The 18,210-nt window shown below is 44.2% G+C and overlaps 1 protein-coding gene across 1 annotated transcript; it reads left to right on the plus strand.

The window, feature by feature from the left end:
- The first annotated feature begins 1,342 nt into the window (after window positions 1-1,342).
- LOC128577103 (melanoma-associated antigen 8-like) lies at window positions 1,343-3,116 on the plus strand. The gene is made up of 2 exons (XM_053579120.1): window positions 1,343-1,386; window positions 2,066-3,116. Exon 2 carries the CDS (start codon window positions 2,103-2,105, stop codon window positions 3,114-3,116), a length of 1,014 nt encoding a protein of 337 aa, XP_053435095.1. The 5' UTR covers window positions 1,343-1,386; window positions 2,066-2,102.
- The last annotated feature ends 15,094 nt before the right edge of the window (window positions 3,117-18,210 follow it).

The following is an 18,210-nucleotide window of genomic DNA, read 5'->3' on the forward strand; positions in this document are numbered from 1 at the left end:
TACCTGTGTGAGGCTGAGACCCTCCCGTGAGCTTTTCCTCAGGGGACTTTGGGAGTCAGAGCCTGGTGAAACTTGGGGCAAACTCTGAGCCTAGGAGCGTGGGGCGGGGGGGTGGTCATTGCTCTGCCACTTTATGATAGGTGGCCCCATAGAAAATTTTGATCCCAGCTGTTAGCTCTGGGAAGCTCCGGGTGGCGGCGAGGGTGGGGGGGCTGGGGCTGGGTGTTATGTCCACTGACTTCCGCTCAGGGGGCTAACAGAGGCAAGGGCCTTGTTCTGAGGTCCAGATGTGTGATTGGCTTAAAGCAGAAGGCCCAGCTCTGTCAGGAGTGAAAGTGAGAAGCTGAGGGAGGACGGAGGAGGCCCCACCCCCAGGTAGAGGGGCCCGGATAATCCAGCTCCACTCCTTCTGGGAGCCCTGGGGAGTATGGGGGCCCGGATGTGAAGTCCACTGACTTCCGCGGGGGCGGGTGGCGGGGTGTCTTACAGAGGCAAGGGGCTCGGTCCAAGGTCCAGACGTCAGGTCAGAGGGGAGAGGGCCCGGCTCTGGTGGGAGGAAGTTGTGACACTGAAGGAGGACTGAAGGCCCCATACAATCACCCCTGTCCCTGCTGTGACCCTGGGAGGCCACAGAAGAAATTTCACAAGGAGGCGCATCCCGAGTTCAGCTGGGGAATCTGAGGGGTGAAGCCGCAGGTCAGCAGGGGACTGTGGGCCCAGGGCCTGCCAGGGGTCAAGGGGACACGAGGGAGGACAACACACTCTAGAACACAGGGGACCTTGGCACTGAGAGGCCCTGGGCAGGGTGGCTAGATGTGATGCCTCTGTGCTTCTGCCTTCAGAGTGTGGGAGGAGATGGCCTTGGTCCAAGAGAGTCATGGAGCCAACAGAGGGGGGAGTCCCGGGTTGGGCAGGAATCACAGGGGGAACGTTGGTGAGGACTGAAGGCACAAGGTGCTGTCACCTCCCCCAGAAGAAGGGCCGGCTGAGAGCCGGTCCTCTACTGTTCTCAGACCTGGGAGGCCCTGGCAGGGTTGCATATGGCGTGGCTCCTTTCTGGCACGAAGTTGGGGGCGCAGTACTCAGGGAGATGAGCACTTTGGTCCCTGAGTGAGGACAACTAGCAGAGGAAAGAGTCCCAGGATCTGTCAGGCCCAAGCTGTGCCCCTAGGGAGGACTGAAAGTGCCCTCAGCTGACAACACAACCAGAGGCCCCACAGAAATCAGCCCCCGCCCTGATAACAGCCCTGGACAGCCTGGGCAGGGTCAGGCTGAGATTCCCTCTCTTATATCTGGTTCCGTGGTCCTAGGAAGGCAAAGCCTTGGTCTGAGGGGGCTGCACCCAGCTGAGCAGAGAGAGGATCCCAGGCCCTGCCAGGACTCAAGGTGAGGACTAAGGGGACCTCATTCACCTAACACGCAGGACCCAGCTGTGCTGTCCCCCTCATGTCAGTTGGGGAAATACGCAGAGAGTGGTGGGTGAATGGCCTCCCCTCACTTCTTCTGGTGACTCGGGAAGACAGGGCCTTGTTTTAGGGAGGTGGCCTCGGGTCAACAGATGGAGGCTCCTGCAGGCATCCAGGTGAGGACCAAGCAGGATCCACAGGATCCCACTAAATCTTTCTGTCCTCTCTAGGATGCCCCCGGCCAGCTGTGGCCAGATGTGCGGCCCACCCATGACCTTCTGCTCCATCTCAGGGATGTGAGCCCTTGCTCTGAGAGTTTCTCAGGCCAGCAGAGGGGTGGGGTGTAGGGTCCACAGGAGAAAGGTGAGGGTCCTGCGTGAGCATGGAGGGGACCATCCACCCCAGGACAGGGGAGACCCGGTAGAGACTGGCCCATCTGCCTATTTTCAGACCCGGAGCCTCGTGCTCTGCCAGCCTGCTGCTCCTTGAGGCAACATCTCCTTCCTCCTTCAGGTGTTCAGGGGACCGGCTAAGCAGGACAGGAACCCTGGGAGGCCACCCGAGCACCAACTTTAGGAGAAAGCCTGTAGGTTGGACTTCGTTAAAGCCCTAAGGTGTGATTCTTACTGAGGCCACTGACATGCTGACTCTCTCCCCAGGCCAAGCTCCTGCCTGCTGTCCCTAAGCAGAGTCATCATGCCTCGCCACCGCCACCACCATCCCAGGAATCATCGCCGCAGACGTGAACATCGGGCCCAAGGAGAGGTGCAGGCCCCAGAGGATGCACAGGGTCCCAGTGCTCAGGAGGAGGAAGCGGCTGCCTCCTCCTCTGCTGTGGTCCCGGGCACCCTGGAGGAGGTGCCAGCTGGTGCCACAGCGAGTCCTCCCCAGAGTCCTGAAAGAGCCTCCTCCTCCCACACTGGCCTGGCCCCCACTCTTGAGCGCCAGTCCAGTGACGGCTCCAGCAGCCAGGGAGCAGAGGGGCCAAGCACCTTGCTGGAGCTGGCAAACCACGAATCCTTGCTGCAAGATGCCATAGAAGATAAGATATCTGATTTGATTCATCTCCTGCTGTTCAAGTATCGAATGAAGGAGCCCATCACCAAAGAAGAAATGCTGAATAGTGTCATCCAAGATTACAGAGATCATTTCTCTGAGATCTTCAGGGAAGCCTCCGATTGCTTGCAGCTGATCTTTGGCGTTGACGTGAAGGAAGTGGAGCCTGCCAGCCACTGCTACGTCCTCGTCACCTCCGTGGGCCTCACCTACCACGAGGAGCTGAATGATGAGTACAGCCTGCCCAAGGTTGGCCTCCTGATAATGATCCTGGGTTTGATCTTCATGGAAAACAACTGCGCCCCAGAGGAGGTCATCTGGGATGCTCTGCGTGTGATTGGGGTGGAGCCTGAGAGGGAGCATTACATCTATGAGGAGCCCCGGAAGCTCATCACCCACAACTGGGTGCAGGAAGGTTACCTAGTATACCAGCAGGTGCCCCAGAGTGATCCTGTGCGCTATGAGTTCCTGTGGGGTCCGAGGGCCCTTGCTGAAACCACCAAGATGAAAGTCTTGGAGTATGTGGCTAAGATCAATGGGACCAATTGCAGGTCCTTCCCACGCCTGTATGAAGAGGCTCTGAGAGATGAGGAAGTGGGAGAGGGTGCAGGAGTTGCTGCCGGGGGTGAAGGGTGGGCCAGGGCCAGTGAGTAACAAGGGCCCCTTCCACTAGCTTCTCTGACCAATCAGAAATGAGGTTTTTTTTTTTGTTTTTGTTTTTTTTCCCCCTGTGTTTGAGGAGAGTAGTGGCCAGGGGCCTGAGTATATTGGGGAAACCACCAGTCTATAACTTTTTTGTGCTCTGTTATATTGGGGTGATTGAGAAATTGATCTGTTTTCCTTTTGAAACATTTCAAATTTTATTCTAAGTTGGAGAATGATGTTGATCTCTTTTGTAATATTGCTTATCAAAAGTAAGACTTTGCTATTTTATAAAACAAATTGGGAAGGCTTTCATTTTGTTTAGTTATCTGGAACGAAATTGGAATTTTATCCAAATAAGAATTTTCTTAGAAACATGAAAGAACTTTGCATTCAAATATATGTAGTTATGAAATAAATAAAGTTTAAAGATGGTTATTGCTTGGCATCTTATCCCTTTTTACCTTCTTTTCAATAAAATTCCTATATACTTGTCCATGTGGAGTGAACTTGCTTGGCTTACCTGAGAGTGTAGGAGGAATTTAAGGTCCATAAATAAGGCCCACTGCTCACTGGCACATTTGTTCCGCAAATATTCATCGAGCATCTGCTCTTTGGAAGGCCCTGGGTTAATGGAGACACCAGGAATAGCCAGGCCCACCCTCAGCCATAGGATTATGGAGTCTAGGGGCTGCAGTCGCATACTGAGGCTGGTGAGCTGTCCCCTATGTCCTAAAGGACAAGTAAGGGAAAGGCTGAGGGTGTGGGGCTTCTGGTGAGAGCAATGGGGAGCGAATGCCCCAAGCCAGGGTGGTTTGGGGACTTTGGAAAACCGCAGTTCCTTCTGTGGGTATTGGTTGTAAGGAATCTGGGTGGTGGCAGGTCCAGGCTCTCAGGGTGGCTCGTGACCTAAGTCTGAGAGCAAAGCGGGGAATAGAAAACTGCCCTGAGCAGTCCCATGTCCATGGTGGCTAAAGCAGAGGAATGTCCACCTGGGGCAGGTGTGGACGTCCTGCAGTCTCGTCCCAATTAAGAACCAAGTGATTGATTCCCATCTGCAGGGATTTCCTGAGTGATAAAGATTTCTTATAAATAAGCCTGAGAACCAATGCCCGGAAGTCAGATGACCCCAATAGAGAAACGTTTCAATTAGGTTACCTTTGTGTACTTTGGACACCTCTAAGCAAGGGTTAGAGGTTTGATGGGGTGAGCACATTGCAAGAACTGTGTGATTCATGCCCGTCTTCGGCAGGGATTTCCTGAGAGATAGGGGACAATCGTCCATACAGTGAGGCCCGAAGCCACAGGACAGGTACTCATCTGCCCGGTGGGAGAACCAGAGCCAACGTTTTAGTTAGGTTATTTCAAGTGTAAGTTGGCCGGTTATATACAAAGGACTGCATTCTGGGTGGTGACGAGGAAAGAAAACAGCAGTTTGGCTGGACAAGCAGCTAGGAGGGAAGGAGGGGGTTGGTCCTTGACTCAAATTCCAGGAGCTTTGAACTGTATCCAGTTGGGGAGGACTCACTCTGCACATCCAAATTTGGAGGTACATCCTCTAAGAGGGAATACTCAGTGAATTTTACTAATTAATGTCCTTTCTGGGCAGACTGATAATTCGATGTCCTATTGAGCTGCATATTCTGTGACACACCCTGGAGAACAACAATGACATGCCAGAGTGGTGGGGTCGGGGACCGAATGATATTAGAAGTAACAGGCATCTGCCATGTATCACAGATCCAGCACACACCGGGCGCTGGGCCAGGGGCCTTGCATACACTGTGCACATCCCAGCGGCCCTACTGGACAGGGCTTATCGATCTCATGTCACAGGTGATCTGGATCCACAGACCATTCATTAAGGAAATCCCTCGCCAAGTTCTCATAAATATGGACAGGAGATTGTAACTGGAGGTCCACAGGGTATGTCTATCTCCTAGAACTAAAATCTGTTTGTTTCCACACTAATAACAAATTACAAGTTTATCTTTACAGGCACATAACGGACAAGACAGGATCAGACATTCTTTCACCTACCCAGGGACAGCTACATAATTGATGCTAATACGTGCCAGATCACTGCTTGTGACAACAGAGAGGGTTCTTGACCCTGTGCAAGAAAAATTTCATGCAGGGTCACACTGTCCAAGAAGAAATTTATTAAGGACAGAGTGTAGAAAGTGTAGTATACTCTCCAAGATGGTAGAGAGCTGACTTCTCCAATTAGGAACAGTGTCACCCCAGGGTAAAGGTCTGTTCTTTTATATTAAATCTTAATGCTGTGCTAAACTAGGGGAAGAATATTTATGGATTTTCTGGGAAAAGGGTGGAGAGTTCCTAGAACTGGGAATTCTCCCACTTCTTGACCTTATAACGAAACTTCCGGGATGGTCCATTGCAGTCGTAAACTGTCGTGGTGCTGGTGGGTGCGATTTTTACTATGTTAATGAGGGTAGTTCATTTAGGGACACTGTCACCTCAACTGTGTTCATGTCCCAAGTCAACGAATGTCTCCCCTTTTTCCTTAGATGAAGATGATATGGCTAAAGAGGGTCCCCGTCGGGTGCGTTTGTCTTAGCTAAGCATGTTCACATCCTTGTGACTTTCTTCTTCCCTCGGCCTTCTCCTTCTGACCCCTGCCCTCAGAGCCTGCAGGGTGTCTGACTCCTGCCTCAATGCTTCCTTCCCTTCCTTTTCCCTTCTAACATTCTCGTTCCCTTAAGTAAAATGTAGAGTTCATGGGCCTCAAAAGAATGTAACCATTTTGCCTCACAAACACCCCCCAACCCTCACCGTTTTCTTTTCTTTCTCTTTGTATGCCTGTAAATGCCAAAGTTCCCCAAATCCCCTTCAGAAAAACACCCACAGATCTGTCCATGCTTCATGTTTTTCCCAGGTGCATCCTCAACTGTGGCTTAATAAATGTTCATTTGGTCTCTTATTTGGGTCAATAATGTACAGTTGTATGGGTTGCAGCCCATGTATAGACTCATGGATGCAGCACACAATCATGACACAAACAGCACCATCACCTGCCCCCAACAAAAACCCTACATGTTCTATTCGTCCTTTGTACTTATACCCCCTCTCCACATGTAACCCAGGCAACCACTCATCTGTTCTTCACCATTTCCGTTTTCTCTTTTCAAGGATGTCATAGGGATAGAACAATAGAGTAGGTAACTTGTTGAGACTGGCTCCTTTCTCGTAGCAAAACACCTGTGAGTTTGATGCAAGTTGTTGTGTACAGCAATAGAGCATACGTTTTTAATTCTGAGCAGTATACTCCATACTATGGAGGCACCAATAGTTCATTCTCCATTCACCCGTAGAAAGACATTTATGGAATTTCCAGGTTTTGACAAATATGAATAGAGCCTTTATAAACATTCATATATAGGCTTTCATGTGAATGTAGTTTTCATTTGTCCAAGGAGGGGGACTGTGGAATCATGTGGTAAGTGTGTGTTTGTAAGAAAATACCAAGTCATTGTCCACATTAGTCACGTCATTCCAGAATTCCCACTAGCAACGTGTGACATTTCATGTTGTTCTTCATCCCTGCTAGTGTCAGTTGCTTTTAAAAAATTCTAGGCATTTTCAAATATGCGTTATGATATCACAACTTGGTTTAATTTGCATTTCTCTAATAGATGAGATGTGAAACAATTTTTCGCGTGCTGACTTGTTTTGTGTATGTCCACTTTGATAAAGTGCCTATGGATAGCTTTTGCCCATTGAAACAGATGGTTGTGTGTATGAAATGAATTCGTGGAAGCCATTGTTTTGGACTAGGCTCCTGCCCCAGGCCTCAGCAGACCAGATCAAATCAGAATGGAGTGACTCTTGCTGACTGCCAGGTAATCAAAGTTACCAGTTTAACACGGGACACTTCAAAAACAAAAACAAAAACAAAACAAAACCCAAAGATTTCTACCAACCAGTCAGAAGGGACCCAGTTTACATTAGCAGGCAGGAGAAGAAAGTTCCTTCTCTTTGAACGCTGTAAGGAAAGCCACTTTGAAATGACCAATCCCCTTTCTGTTCTCTGAATTTGCTTCCCTCAGTCCTCGTTTGCCTGTAAAACAAAACGCTTCTGCTTAGTTCATGGGTACACCCATTCTATTTTATACATGAGACATTGCCCCATTCTAGAATTGGAAAGAAAAGCCAGTTAGATACTCCAGAGGTTGAGATGGCTTGATCCCAGACAGTCAAGCCTGCGCTGAGCTATGATTGTGCCACTGCACTCCAGCCCAGGCAACAAAGTGAGACTTCTATGTAAATAACCGGTTCAGTTAGATCTTTAAACTAAATTTGGTATAATTTTGTTATTTGACACATGTTTTCTATTTTTTTGAGATATTTAGGGCTCTATATTCTTCATAACAGGCGTTTCTTGGATATATGATTTGCAAATATTTTTTCCAGTCTGTAGTTTGACTTTTTATCCTCCGATCAGTGTCTTTCTCGGAGTTGAAGTTTTAATTTTGAGAAAGGCCAATATAGCATTTTTTTCTTCGTGAATCAATGCATTTGGTGTCATGTTTAAGACCTCTTTGCCCAATTTCAGGCCGTTAATATTTTATCCTATTTTCGTTAAATTTTTATAGTTTATGTGGAATATTTAGATCTATAATCACCCTTGAGTTAATTTCTGTATAAAGTATGAGGATTGTTAATGGTTTCTTTTTGTTTTTCCTTATGGATTTTAAATTCCTTTAATATCACTTGTTGAAAAGGCTAACATTTTTCTTTTTCCTTTCTTTTCTTTCCTTTTTTTCTTTGTCTTTTTTTGAGACAGAGCCTCAAGCTGTCACTCTGGGTAGAGTGCAATGGCATCACAGCTCACAGCAACCTCCAACTCCTGGGCTCAAGTGATTCTCCTGCCTCTTCCTCCCAAGTAGCTGGGACTACAGGCGCCACCACAATGCACGGCTATTTTTTGTTGCAGCCATCATTGTTGTTTGGTGGGCCCAGGCTGGATTCGAACCTGCCAGCTCAAGTGTATTTGGCTGGCACCTTAGCTGCTTGAGCCATAGGGGCCGAGGGAACATTTTTCTTTACTTTTTTCTATGTTTGAGACAAGAGTCTCACTCTGGCACCCTGGGTAGAGTGCCGTGACATCATAGCTCACTGCAAACTCTTGGGCTCAGGCAATCCTCTTGCCTCAGCCTCCAGAGTAGCTGGGACCATAGGTGTGTATCATTAAGCCCAGCTGAGGCCAACATTTTTCAAATAAATTATCTTTATTCCTTTCTGAACGATCCTTTGGCCATAACTGTGTGGGTGTCAGTCTATTTACAAACTGTTTATTCTATTCCATTAATCTATAGGTGTATCCCTTAGCCAATTCCATATTTTCTTGATTATTGAAGGCTAATAGTAAATCTTAAAATTGGGTAGCATAATTCTCCCATGGTAACTGCATTTTTTAAAGTTGTTTTAAGTATTTTAGTTTCTTTGCCTTCCATCAACTTTTTGAATGGGCTTGTCTACATCTATAATAAAATACTAACACTACTCGATCGGAGTCACTTTCAACCTGTAAATCACTTTGGTAAGAATTCTCATTTTAAACGAGGCTTTCGGTCCATGAACACCATATGGCCATTTATTTGATTCTGCCCCCTTTGAGTTTTTTATCAGCAATTTATACTTTTCTCTATACATATACATACCTGACTTGTTAGCTATATACCAAAGCATTTCATTTTAAACTCTATTAAAAGTGATATTTTCAAAAAGGTGTTTTGCAGTATTCATAGTCACTTCTTATTTCAACTCGGACATGTAAGGAGCTTGGAAGTCTCTCTGGCATTAACACAAGCAAAAGGGTGGACGAATGGAAAACCAACACGTTTCTTAGGTCCATAAGAAAGGTGAGGCCACAGGGCAAGCTGCTGCCCCAAACTGAGAGACGGGCCTGTACAGATAATCACGATGTTGTAGACCGGAAGCCCAGCAGACAAATACTCGGGAACTGATACCAAGGTAGGAAAACTCAGTCTGTAGATGATGAAGTGCTGGAGCGTCAGTATGAGCAAGTTTGAGAGTTAAAAACTCCAGGGGACTCCAGGGGACACAGTCTTGTGGGGCCAGCACACTGTCCTGCGTTTTACCTGCAGGAGCCCTAGGTGGTTCTCACAGTGAAGAGCAAGAAAAATCCCTCTGTGCTTCCTGCAGGGCAGGGGCCAACTAGCCAGTTAAAAATACACCCAGAGTGGGTGGCGCCTGTGGCTCAGTGAGTAGGGCGCTGGCCCCATATGCAGAGGGTGGTGGGTTCAAGCCCAGCCCCGGCCAAACTGCAACAAAAAAAAATAGCCGGGCGTTGTGGCTGGCGCCTGTAGTCCCAGCTGCTCGGGAGGCTGAGGCAAGAGAATCGCGTAAGCCCAAGAGTTAAGAGGTTGCTGTGAGCCGTGTGACGCCACGGCACTCTACCCAAGGGCGGTACAGTGAGACTCGGTCTCTACAAAAAAAAAAAAAAAAATACACCCAGAGTATAATGTTCTTATTAGGCCCTTCCCTCGAGAGACAGTGTTTTTTCAGAGTCTATCCTACTGGCTTCGCACCAGACTCTAATCAACCTAGGGGAAGGAAAATATCCAATTACAACACCCTCTAGCCTTCCAGACTCTCCTCAGGGGGAAAGAAAACAAAACTGAGAAGCACCAGGGAAGGCTACAAGTCCAGGACACACCGGCCTCCGACACTGACTGCTAACCATTAGGATTATAGCAAACTTCACTTCCCTCCTCAACTCACCACCACATCCTTGGGCAAAGAAATGAAAAGAACTGACTGTGTATGGCAGCCCATGTCGATCAGGTCCCTAAGGACAACCAAAGACAACAGAGGAGGCAAGAGAAAGGACAGCACAGGCAAGTTTAACCTTGATGCCTACAGCTACAGAAAACAGTAAACACAGGATAGCTCCTGTGGCTCAAAGGAGTAGGGTGTCGGCCCCATATGCCAGAGGTGGTGGGTTCAAACCCAGCCCGGCCAAAAACTACAAAAATAAAAGAAAGAAAAGAAAACAGTAAACACAGCCAGATAAACATATAGCCTCATACTAATGGCCTATTTACATCAGTTCCTTTTTTGGGGGGGAGAGGCGATTCCTTGAGGGTACAAGAAACCAGGTTGCACTGATTGCATCTGTTAGGTAAAGTTCCTCTTAGAATCGTGTCTTGCCCCCAAAAGGTGTGGCACACACCAGGACCCCACCCACTTCCTCCTTCCCTCTCTCAGCTCTTCCTTTCCCCCATCCCTCCCTCCTTCTTTCTCTGTCTACTCTCCCCTTCCCCCACCCACATCGTATCATTAATTGTCATTAATTGTCCTCATATCAAAATTGAGTACATAGGATTCATGCTTCTCCATTCTTGTGATGCTTTACTAAGAATAATGTCTTCCACTTCCATCCAGGTTAATACGAAGGCTGTAAAGTCTCCATTTTTTTAGTGGCTGCATAGTATTCCATAGTATACATATGCCACAGCTTGTTAATCCATTCCTGGGCATTTAGGCTGTTTCCATATTTTGGCGATTGTAAACTGAGCTGCAATAAACAGTCTAGTTCAAGTGTCCTTATGATAAAAGGATTTTTTTCCTTCTGGGTAGACGCCCAGTAATGGGATTGCAGGATCAAATGGGAGGTCTAGCTTGAGGGCTTTGAGGGTTCTCCATACTTCCTTCCAAAAAGGTTGTATTAGTTTCCAGTACCATCAGCAGTGTAAAAGTGTTCCCTTCTCTCCACATCCACACCAGCATCTGTAGTTTTGAGATTTTGTGAGGTGGGCCATTCTCATTGGGGTTAGATGGTATCTCAGGGTGGTTTTGATTTTCATTTCTCTAATAATTAGGGACACTGAGCATTTCTTCAGATGTTTGTTAGCCATTCATCTGTCTTCTTTACGGAAGGTTCTATTCTCTTGCCCATTGATGTATGGGATTGTTGCAGTTTGTTCTTTTTTGTTAGTTTTTGGCCAGGGCCAGGTGTGAACCTGCCACCTCCAGTATATGAGGCCAGTGCCCTACTGCTTTGAGCCACAGGTGCCACCCGAGATTCTTGGCTTTTTTCATGTGGATTAATTTGAGTTCTCTATAAACCCTAGCTATCAAGCTTTTGTCTGATTCAAAATATGCAAATATCCTTTCCCATTGTATAGGTTGTCTATTTGCTCTTCAGCTGAACAGAAGCTTTTCACTTTAATTATGTTCCATTTGTTTATTTTTGTTTTTGTTGCAATTGCCACGGCAGCCTTCTTCATGAAGTCTTTCCCCAGGCCAATATCTTCCAGTGTTTTTCCTATGCTTTCTTTAAGGATTTTTATTGTTTCATGCCTTAAATTTAAGTCCTTTATCAATCTTAAATCAATTTATGTAAGTGGAGAAAGGTGTGCGTCCACATTCAGTCTTTTACATGTGGATATCCAGTTCTCCCAGCATCATTTATTGAATAGGATTCTTTCCCCCAGTGTGTATTCTTGTATGGTTTATCAAAGATTAGGTTGTTGTAAGATGTTAGTTTCATTTTCTGGTTTTCTATTCGATTCTAAATGTCTATGTCTCTATTTCTGTGCCAGTAGCATGCTGTCTTGACCACTATGGCTTTGTAGTATAGCCTAAAATCTGGTATGCTGATGCCCCTGGCTTTGTTTTTATTACTAAGAACTGTCTTAGCTATATGGATTTTTTTTCTGGTTCCATATAAAATGCAGAATCATTTTTTCCTAGTCTTGAAAGTATGATGTTGGTATTTTAATAGGTATGGCAATGAATCTGTAGATTGCTTTGGGAAGTATAGCTTTTAACAATGTTGCTTCTTCCCAGCCATGAGCATGGTATGTTCTTCCATTTGTTAATATCCTCTGCTATTTCCTTTCTTAGGGTTTCATAATTTTCCTTATAGGGGTCCTTCACCCCTTTGTTAGGTATGTTCCTAGGTATTTCATTTTCTTTGAAGCTATGGTGAAGGGAGTTGTGTCCTTAATTAGTCTCTCATCTTGGCAGTTATTGGCATATACAAAGGCTGCTGACTTGTGGACATTGATTTCATATCTTGAGACATTAGTGTATTTTTTGATGACTTCTAGGAGTCTTGTGATTGAGTCTATGGGGTTCTCTAGGTATAAGATCATGTCGTCAGCAAAGAGGGAGAGTTTGACCTCCTCTGCTCCCATTTGGATGCCCTTTACTTCCTTGTCTTGCCTAATTGTATTGGCTAGAACTTCCAGCACTATGTTGAATAGTAAAGGTGGCAGAGGACAACCTTGTCTGCTTCCAGTTCTAAGAGGAAAAGCTTTCAGTTTTACTCCATTCAGTAAAATATTAGCTGTGGGTTTGTCATAGATAGCTTCAATCAGTTTTAGAAATGTGCCACCTATGCCTATACTCTTCAGTGTGCTAATTAGAAAAGGATGCTGGATTTTATTGAATGATTTTTCTGCATCTATTGAGAGGACCATATGGACTTTGTTTTTGCTTCTGTTGATGTGGTGAATAACATTTATGGACTAGCATAGGTTAACCCAGCCTTGCATCCCTGGGATGAAACCTACTTGATCATGATGTATGACTTTTTGGATGATAAGCTATAATCTATTGGTTAGGATTTTGTTGAGAATTTTTGTATCTATATTCTTTAGTGAAATTGGTCTGAAGTTCTCCTTTTGAGTTGGGTCTTTTCCTGGTTTTTGTGTCAGGGTGGTGTTTGCTTCATAGAACATATTGGGGAAGATTCCTTCCTCCTCAATTTTTTGGAATAATTTCTGCAGTATGGGAATAAACTCTTCTTTGAAGGTTTGATAGAATTCTGGTGTGAAGTCATCCGTCATCCGGACCAGGGCATTTTTTTGTTGGAAGATTTTTTTATTGTTTCTTTGCTCTCGGTGCTTAAAATTGGTCTGTTCAGGAGCTCTATTTCTTCCTGGCTAATTCTAGGGAGAGGGTGTGATTCCAAATATTGATCCATTTCCTTCACATTGTCAAATTTCTGGGCATAGATAGTATTCAGAGATAATCTCTTGTATTTCTGTGGCATCTCCTGTTATTTCACCTTTATCATTTCTGGTTGAGGTTACTAGAGATTTTACTTTTCTATTTTTAGTTAATCTGGCCAAAGGTTTATCTATTTTATTTATTTTTTCAAGAGACTAAGTCCTTGTTTCATTAATTTTCTGAATGATTCTTTTTTTTTTCAATTTCATTGATCTCTGATTTAATTTTGGATATTTCTTTTCTTCAACTGGGTGTAGGCTTAGATTGTTCTTCTTTTTCCAATTCCATAAGATGGCTTGATGCACTCTCTGTTTTTCGAATGTAAGCATCTAAAGTGATAAATTTTCCTCTTAGAACTACTTTCGCAGTATCCCACAGGTTTTGGTAGCTTGCACCTTCATTGTTGTTATGCTGAAGGAATTTAATGATTTTCTCTTTTATTTATTCCTGCACCCAACTGTCATTCAACAGATGGCTGTTTAATTTCTATGCCTTTGTGTGTGGTTGAATGTTTTTGTTGGAGTTGAGTTCCATCTTTAGTGCCTTGTGGTCTGAGAAGATAAAAGGTAAATTTTCAATTCTTTTGATTCTGTTGAGGTTTGTTTTGTGTCCTAGGATGTGATCAATTTTGGAGAATGTTCCATGGGGCAATGAGAAGAATTATATTCTTTATCTTTGGTATGGAGTGTTCTGTATGCATCTATCAAGCACAGTTCTTCTGGGGTCTCATTTAAGTCCCTTATATCTTTGTTTAATTTCTGTTTAGAGAATCTGTCCGGCTCTGTAAGAGGAATGTTAAAGTCCCCTGAAATTATGGTGTTATAGGATAGCATATTGTTCTGACTGACCAGAATAAGGTCTGTTTCAAGAATCTGGGAGCATTTAAATTGGGTGCACAAAAATTTAGAATTGAAATGTCTTCTTTTTGTATTTTTCCCTTGACCAATATAAAGTGACGATCTTTGTCTTTTTTGACTTTGGTTGCTTTAAATCCACATGTATCTGAAAATGAGATTGCAACCCCTATTTTTTTCTGAATTCCATTTGCCTGAAAAATTGTCTTTCAACTTTTAACTCTGAGTTTTAATTTGTCTTTTGAAGCTAGGTGTATTTCCTACAGACAGCATATGGATGGCTTGTGTTTTTAATCTAACCAGACAATCTATGCCTCTTTAGTGGGGGATTCAAGCTGTTAACATTTATTGAGATAATTGAGAAGTGTGGCAGGGTTCTATTCATCTTATTTTGTGAGAGTCCATTGCTTAGTTTTATCTTTTGCATCATTGTGGAAGTTAGGTTCTGTCCTTGAATTTCTGAGTTCTTACTTTGCTGTTGATCCATTGTGATGGTCAGTGTGTAGATATTTGCCTGTATGTGGACCTGCCCAGCCCAAATCTGTGCTGTTCAAGGGCCTATAGTTAGGATTTTATAATCCATATTTTCTGCAGACTTTTGAATCTCTCATGTCGTCATAATCCTGAAGTGCTTCGTCTATTCGAGGAGATACATATAAAGGACTCTGATAAGTACTCTCACCCTTGACATAAAAAATTAGAGGTTCCTGAAGTATTTCCTATAGGGCTGGTCTTGAGGTGGTGAATTTCCTCAATGTTTGCATATCAGTAAATGATTTGATTTCTCTGTCAATTTAAAGCTTAGCTTAGCAGGATATAGAATTCTGGGCTGGAAATTGTTCTGTTTAAGTAGATTAAAGGTAGATGACCATTGTCTTCTGGCTTGAAAAGTTTCATTAGAGAAGTGTGCAGTCACCCTGATGGATTTTCCCCTGTAGGTCAACTGGCATGTATTCCTGGCAGCTTGCAGAATCTTTTCTGTTGTCTTGACTTTGAACACATTTGTTACAATGTGTCTTGGAGAAGCTCTGCCAGAGTTGAGGTGACCTGGGGTCCAACATCTCTCTGAAAGGAGTGTGTCAGAATCTCTGGTGATATTTGGGAAATTTTCATTTATAATATTCTCTTGTATGGCTTCCATTCCTCTGGGGCATTCTCATTCCCCTTCTGGGATACCTGTAACTCATATGTTTGAATGCTACATAAAGTCCCCTAATTCTGTCACTGAACATTCTGCTTTCTCTATCTTTTTTTGTTCTGCCTCTTTAACTATCTGAGTTATCTCAATGGTCTAATCTGTTGTTGATACTTTCTATTGCATCTTTAAGTTCCCTAATTGACTGCTTCAATTCCTTGAGCTCTGCTATATACTTTCTATATTCTTCATGTTGTTCATCTCTTATTTGATTCTGTTTTTGGATTTCCTTTTGTTTATTTTCCACTTTATCAGCAGTTTCCTTCATTGTTTCCATCATTTCCTTCATTGTTTTCATCATGTGTATTCTAAATTCCTCTTCTGTCATTTCTAACATTTCTTTATAGGTGGAATCCTCTGAAGTAGCTGCATCACAGTCCTTTGCCGGTGCTGGCTTGGGTGGGGGGTTGTGCTCTGGACTGGTTTTTCATGTTGCTGAGATGTTTCTGCTTGAGTGTTTCTCTTGAGTGTTTTCTTTTATCTGTTTCCTTGCCCTAATTTTCCTTTCACTTCCTCTTGCTCTCTAAGTTACCATGCATCTGGCCTAGCTTTCAATGAGTCCTTTTGGTACAGGACCAGAAGGGTGAGGTTGAAGAGCAAAAAGGGAAAAAGATTTAAACAAACAAAAGAAAAAAGAAAACAGAGAAAGGAGAGGGGGTGAATAAAAGGAAATATTGAGAAAATAAAAAGAAAAAAACCAAAACAAACAGAGGCATAGAAAGAGGGAGACAGGAGCGATATCGGTGTACAGTAGGATACTTTGACCCAACCTTAAAAACCCCCAAGCTCTGGTGCTGCGGGTTGGGTGGTTCCATTGAGGTCAGCAGCTCTTTGCCTGCCAGTTCAGACACAGTACCCCACCTCCACCAAGTAGAGAGGAAAGACAAAAATGGTATAAATCAAACCCAAACAATCAAACAGAAAATTTTATGATATAAAATGGGGGGCAAAACCAAATAATAGGGGTAGAAACACTAGATAAAATGAAGTTCTCATTGTTAAAGAAGGCAACAATGGAAGATTATATTTAAACTAGAAAAATGAAGAAAGAAAAAAAAAGAAGTATCTAGAGGGAAATTTAAAAAAAACAAAAACAAAGCAGTATACATGTATATATATATATATATCTTGGTGAATATTGTCTGGGCAACAGGTGATCTTCTGGGTTATGAGATGTTAATCACAATGCTGATACAGCTATACAAGATGGAGACTGGAGGCCTCTGCTGATGTGTCAAACCCTGCAGGGTGGAGAGCCAAAATCTCTCCTCAGCCTGCTTAAAAGGCACTTTAAACTGCTAACCTTGGCTAAGCAGATGCTTTCTTAGGAAAGCACTTGTCACTGGTATCCCTCCTGACGTGGCTGTCCACTTACCTAGTGTGCCAAAACTGGTCTCACTCTATGCCCCTGAGGGCCAAGGCTCTGAGGTGTTTCAGTCCCCACCCATAGGCTGCTCAGTCACTAGATTACTCACCCAAGGTCTCCCGACCAATAGATACTCACTCTGCGATCCTGAGGGCGGAGTTTGCAGGGGAAGTTCTCTCACAATGGTTCTGCTCGTCCCACAGCCGAAGACCATTAGCTCCATTCAGGCTCAGCGGCTCAGTCCACGGCCCTAGACAACACTTAAAGTCCTCCACACTCTCACCCATGTTCTCCCAATTCTCCCAAGGTAGTTCAACTGAATGTGCAGTCCAAAAAAAAAAAAAAAAAAAACGCTGACAGGTAAGGCCTTTTCAGTTTGCAACCTCACTGGTGCAATACTTACAGCCATCAGTGCAATTAGACTGAACAAACACACGCAGCCACTTGCCAGTTCTCCACTGCTTTTGTCCTCCTCAAGGGGTCCAGAAGTCTCTCGCTGACTCCCTGTGTCCCCAAAGGGATGTTTCTGGGCCAATCCCACCAGCCAGAGATGCCTGGAGTCTTCTCTCCCCAGTCTCACCATGCCCAGTTGCAAGAAAGCTGTTACTTGGCTGCCATCTTTCTCCTACCCCCTGAACTCAGTTCTTTTTAATCAGTACATTGTGTCAAGTTTGCAATATTCAATGTCAAAGCACAATAAAAGAGAGCAGGCATCAGATATGGTGGACACGTTGGAATGATCAGACTGGGAATTTAAATCAACTACGGTTCATATTCTAAAAGCTATAATGGAAAAAGTGGATAATGTTTGAGAACAAATGCGTAATCCAAGCAGAAAGATGGAAAATCTTTAAGAAAGAATCAAAAGGAAATGCTAAAAATAAAAATGAAGAATGCCCATGATGGGCCTGTCAGGTAGACTTGGCAGAGCCAAGGAAAGAAGCAGTGAACTTGATTCATTATTATTCGATTATTCCATTATTGAAGAAATGTCAATAGAAATTTCCAATTTTTATTGCCATTATTAGAAAATATGATTTTCATGTATTAAGCTTCTATCTTGCAACCTTGGTAGAACCACTTATTAGTTCTAAGAGCTTTTGTGTCGTTTCCTTGGGATTTGCTTCAGTAAAAGTCATGTCTTCTGAGGCTCAGGACAGTGTTATGGAACCCGTACCATTCGGCATGCCTCCTACTACCTCTTTAATGTTCTTGGCTTATTCCACTACAGTCTCACTACCAACGCTGAATAGCAGTGGTGAGAGGGCACATCCATGCCTTGTTTCTGATCTTAGGGAGAAAGTGCTGTCAACCTGAAATAATCAAAAGGGTCACAATGCAGCATAAATTAGAGTACCCTGAGGGGAAAACTTTGAGGACATGCTTCCCAGAAAGCACAGACTCCAAAGATTGAAGCCAGTGTTCCAAAACATAGAAGTTTGTGATCGTTCATGTAGACAAAGTTCAGGGAAACTTAGCAGAATTTCTACATCTTTCTATGTAAGGCTGGATTCACAGTTACAACGATCTGATTAGTTGAGGTGGCCTTTTCCTTTTGGAAAAGTCCCACACAGAAAATGCAATAGTCACAGGGTCTTGAGCACCATCTGGTCTGAGTTAGGTGCAGGAGAAGAAAAGACCCGGTTAATCCATAACAAATATCAGTGATTGGAAGGGGAAAGTTCT

Source organism: Nycticebus coucang, chromosome X (genome assembly GCF_027406575.1).
Source record: "Nycticebus coucang isolate mNycCou1 chromosome X, mNycCou1.pri, whole genome shotgun sequence".
NCBI lineage: Eukaryota > Metazoa > Chordata > Mammalia > Primates > Lorisidae > Nycticebus > Nycticebus coucang.

Bases quoted from the DNA above. Each gene is read 5' to 3' on its own strand.
- LOC128577103 (XM_053579120.1), top strand. From the start codon at position 2,103: ATGCCTCGCCACCGCCACCACCATCCCAGGAATCATCGCCGCAGACGT.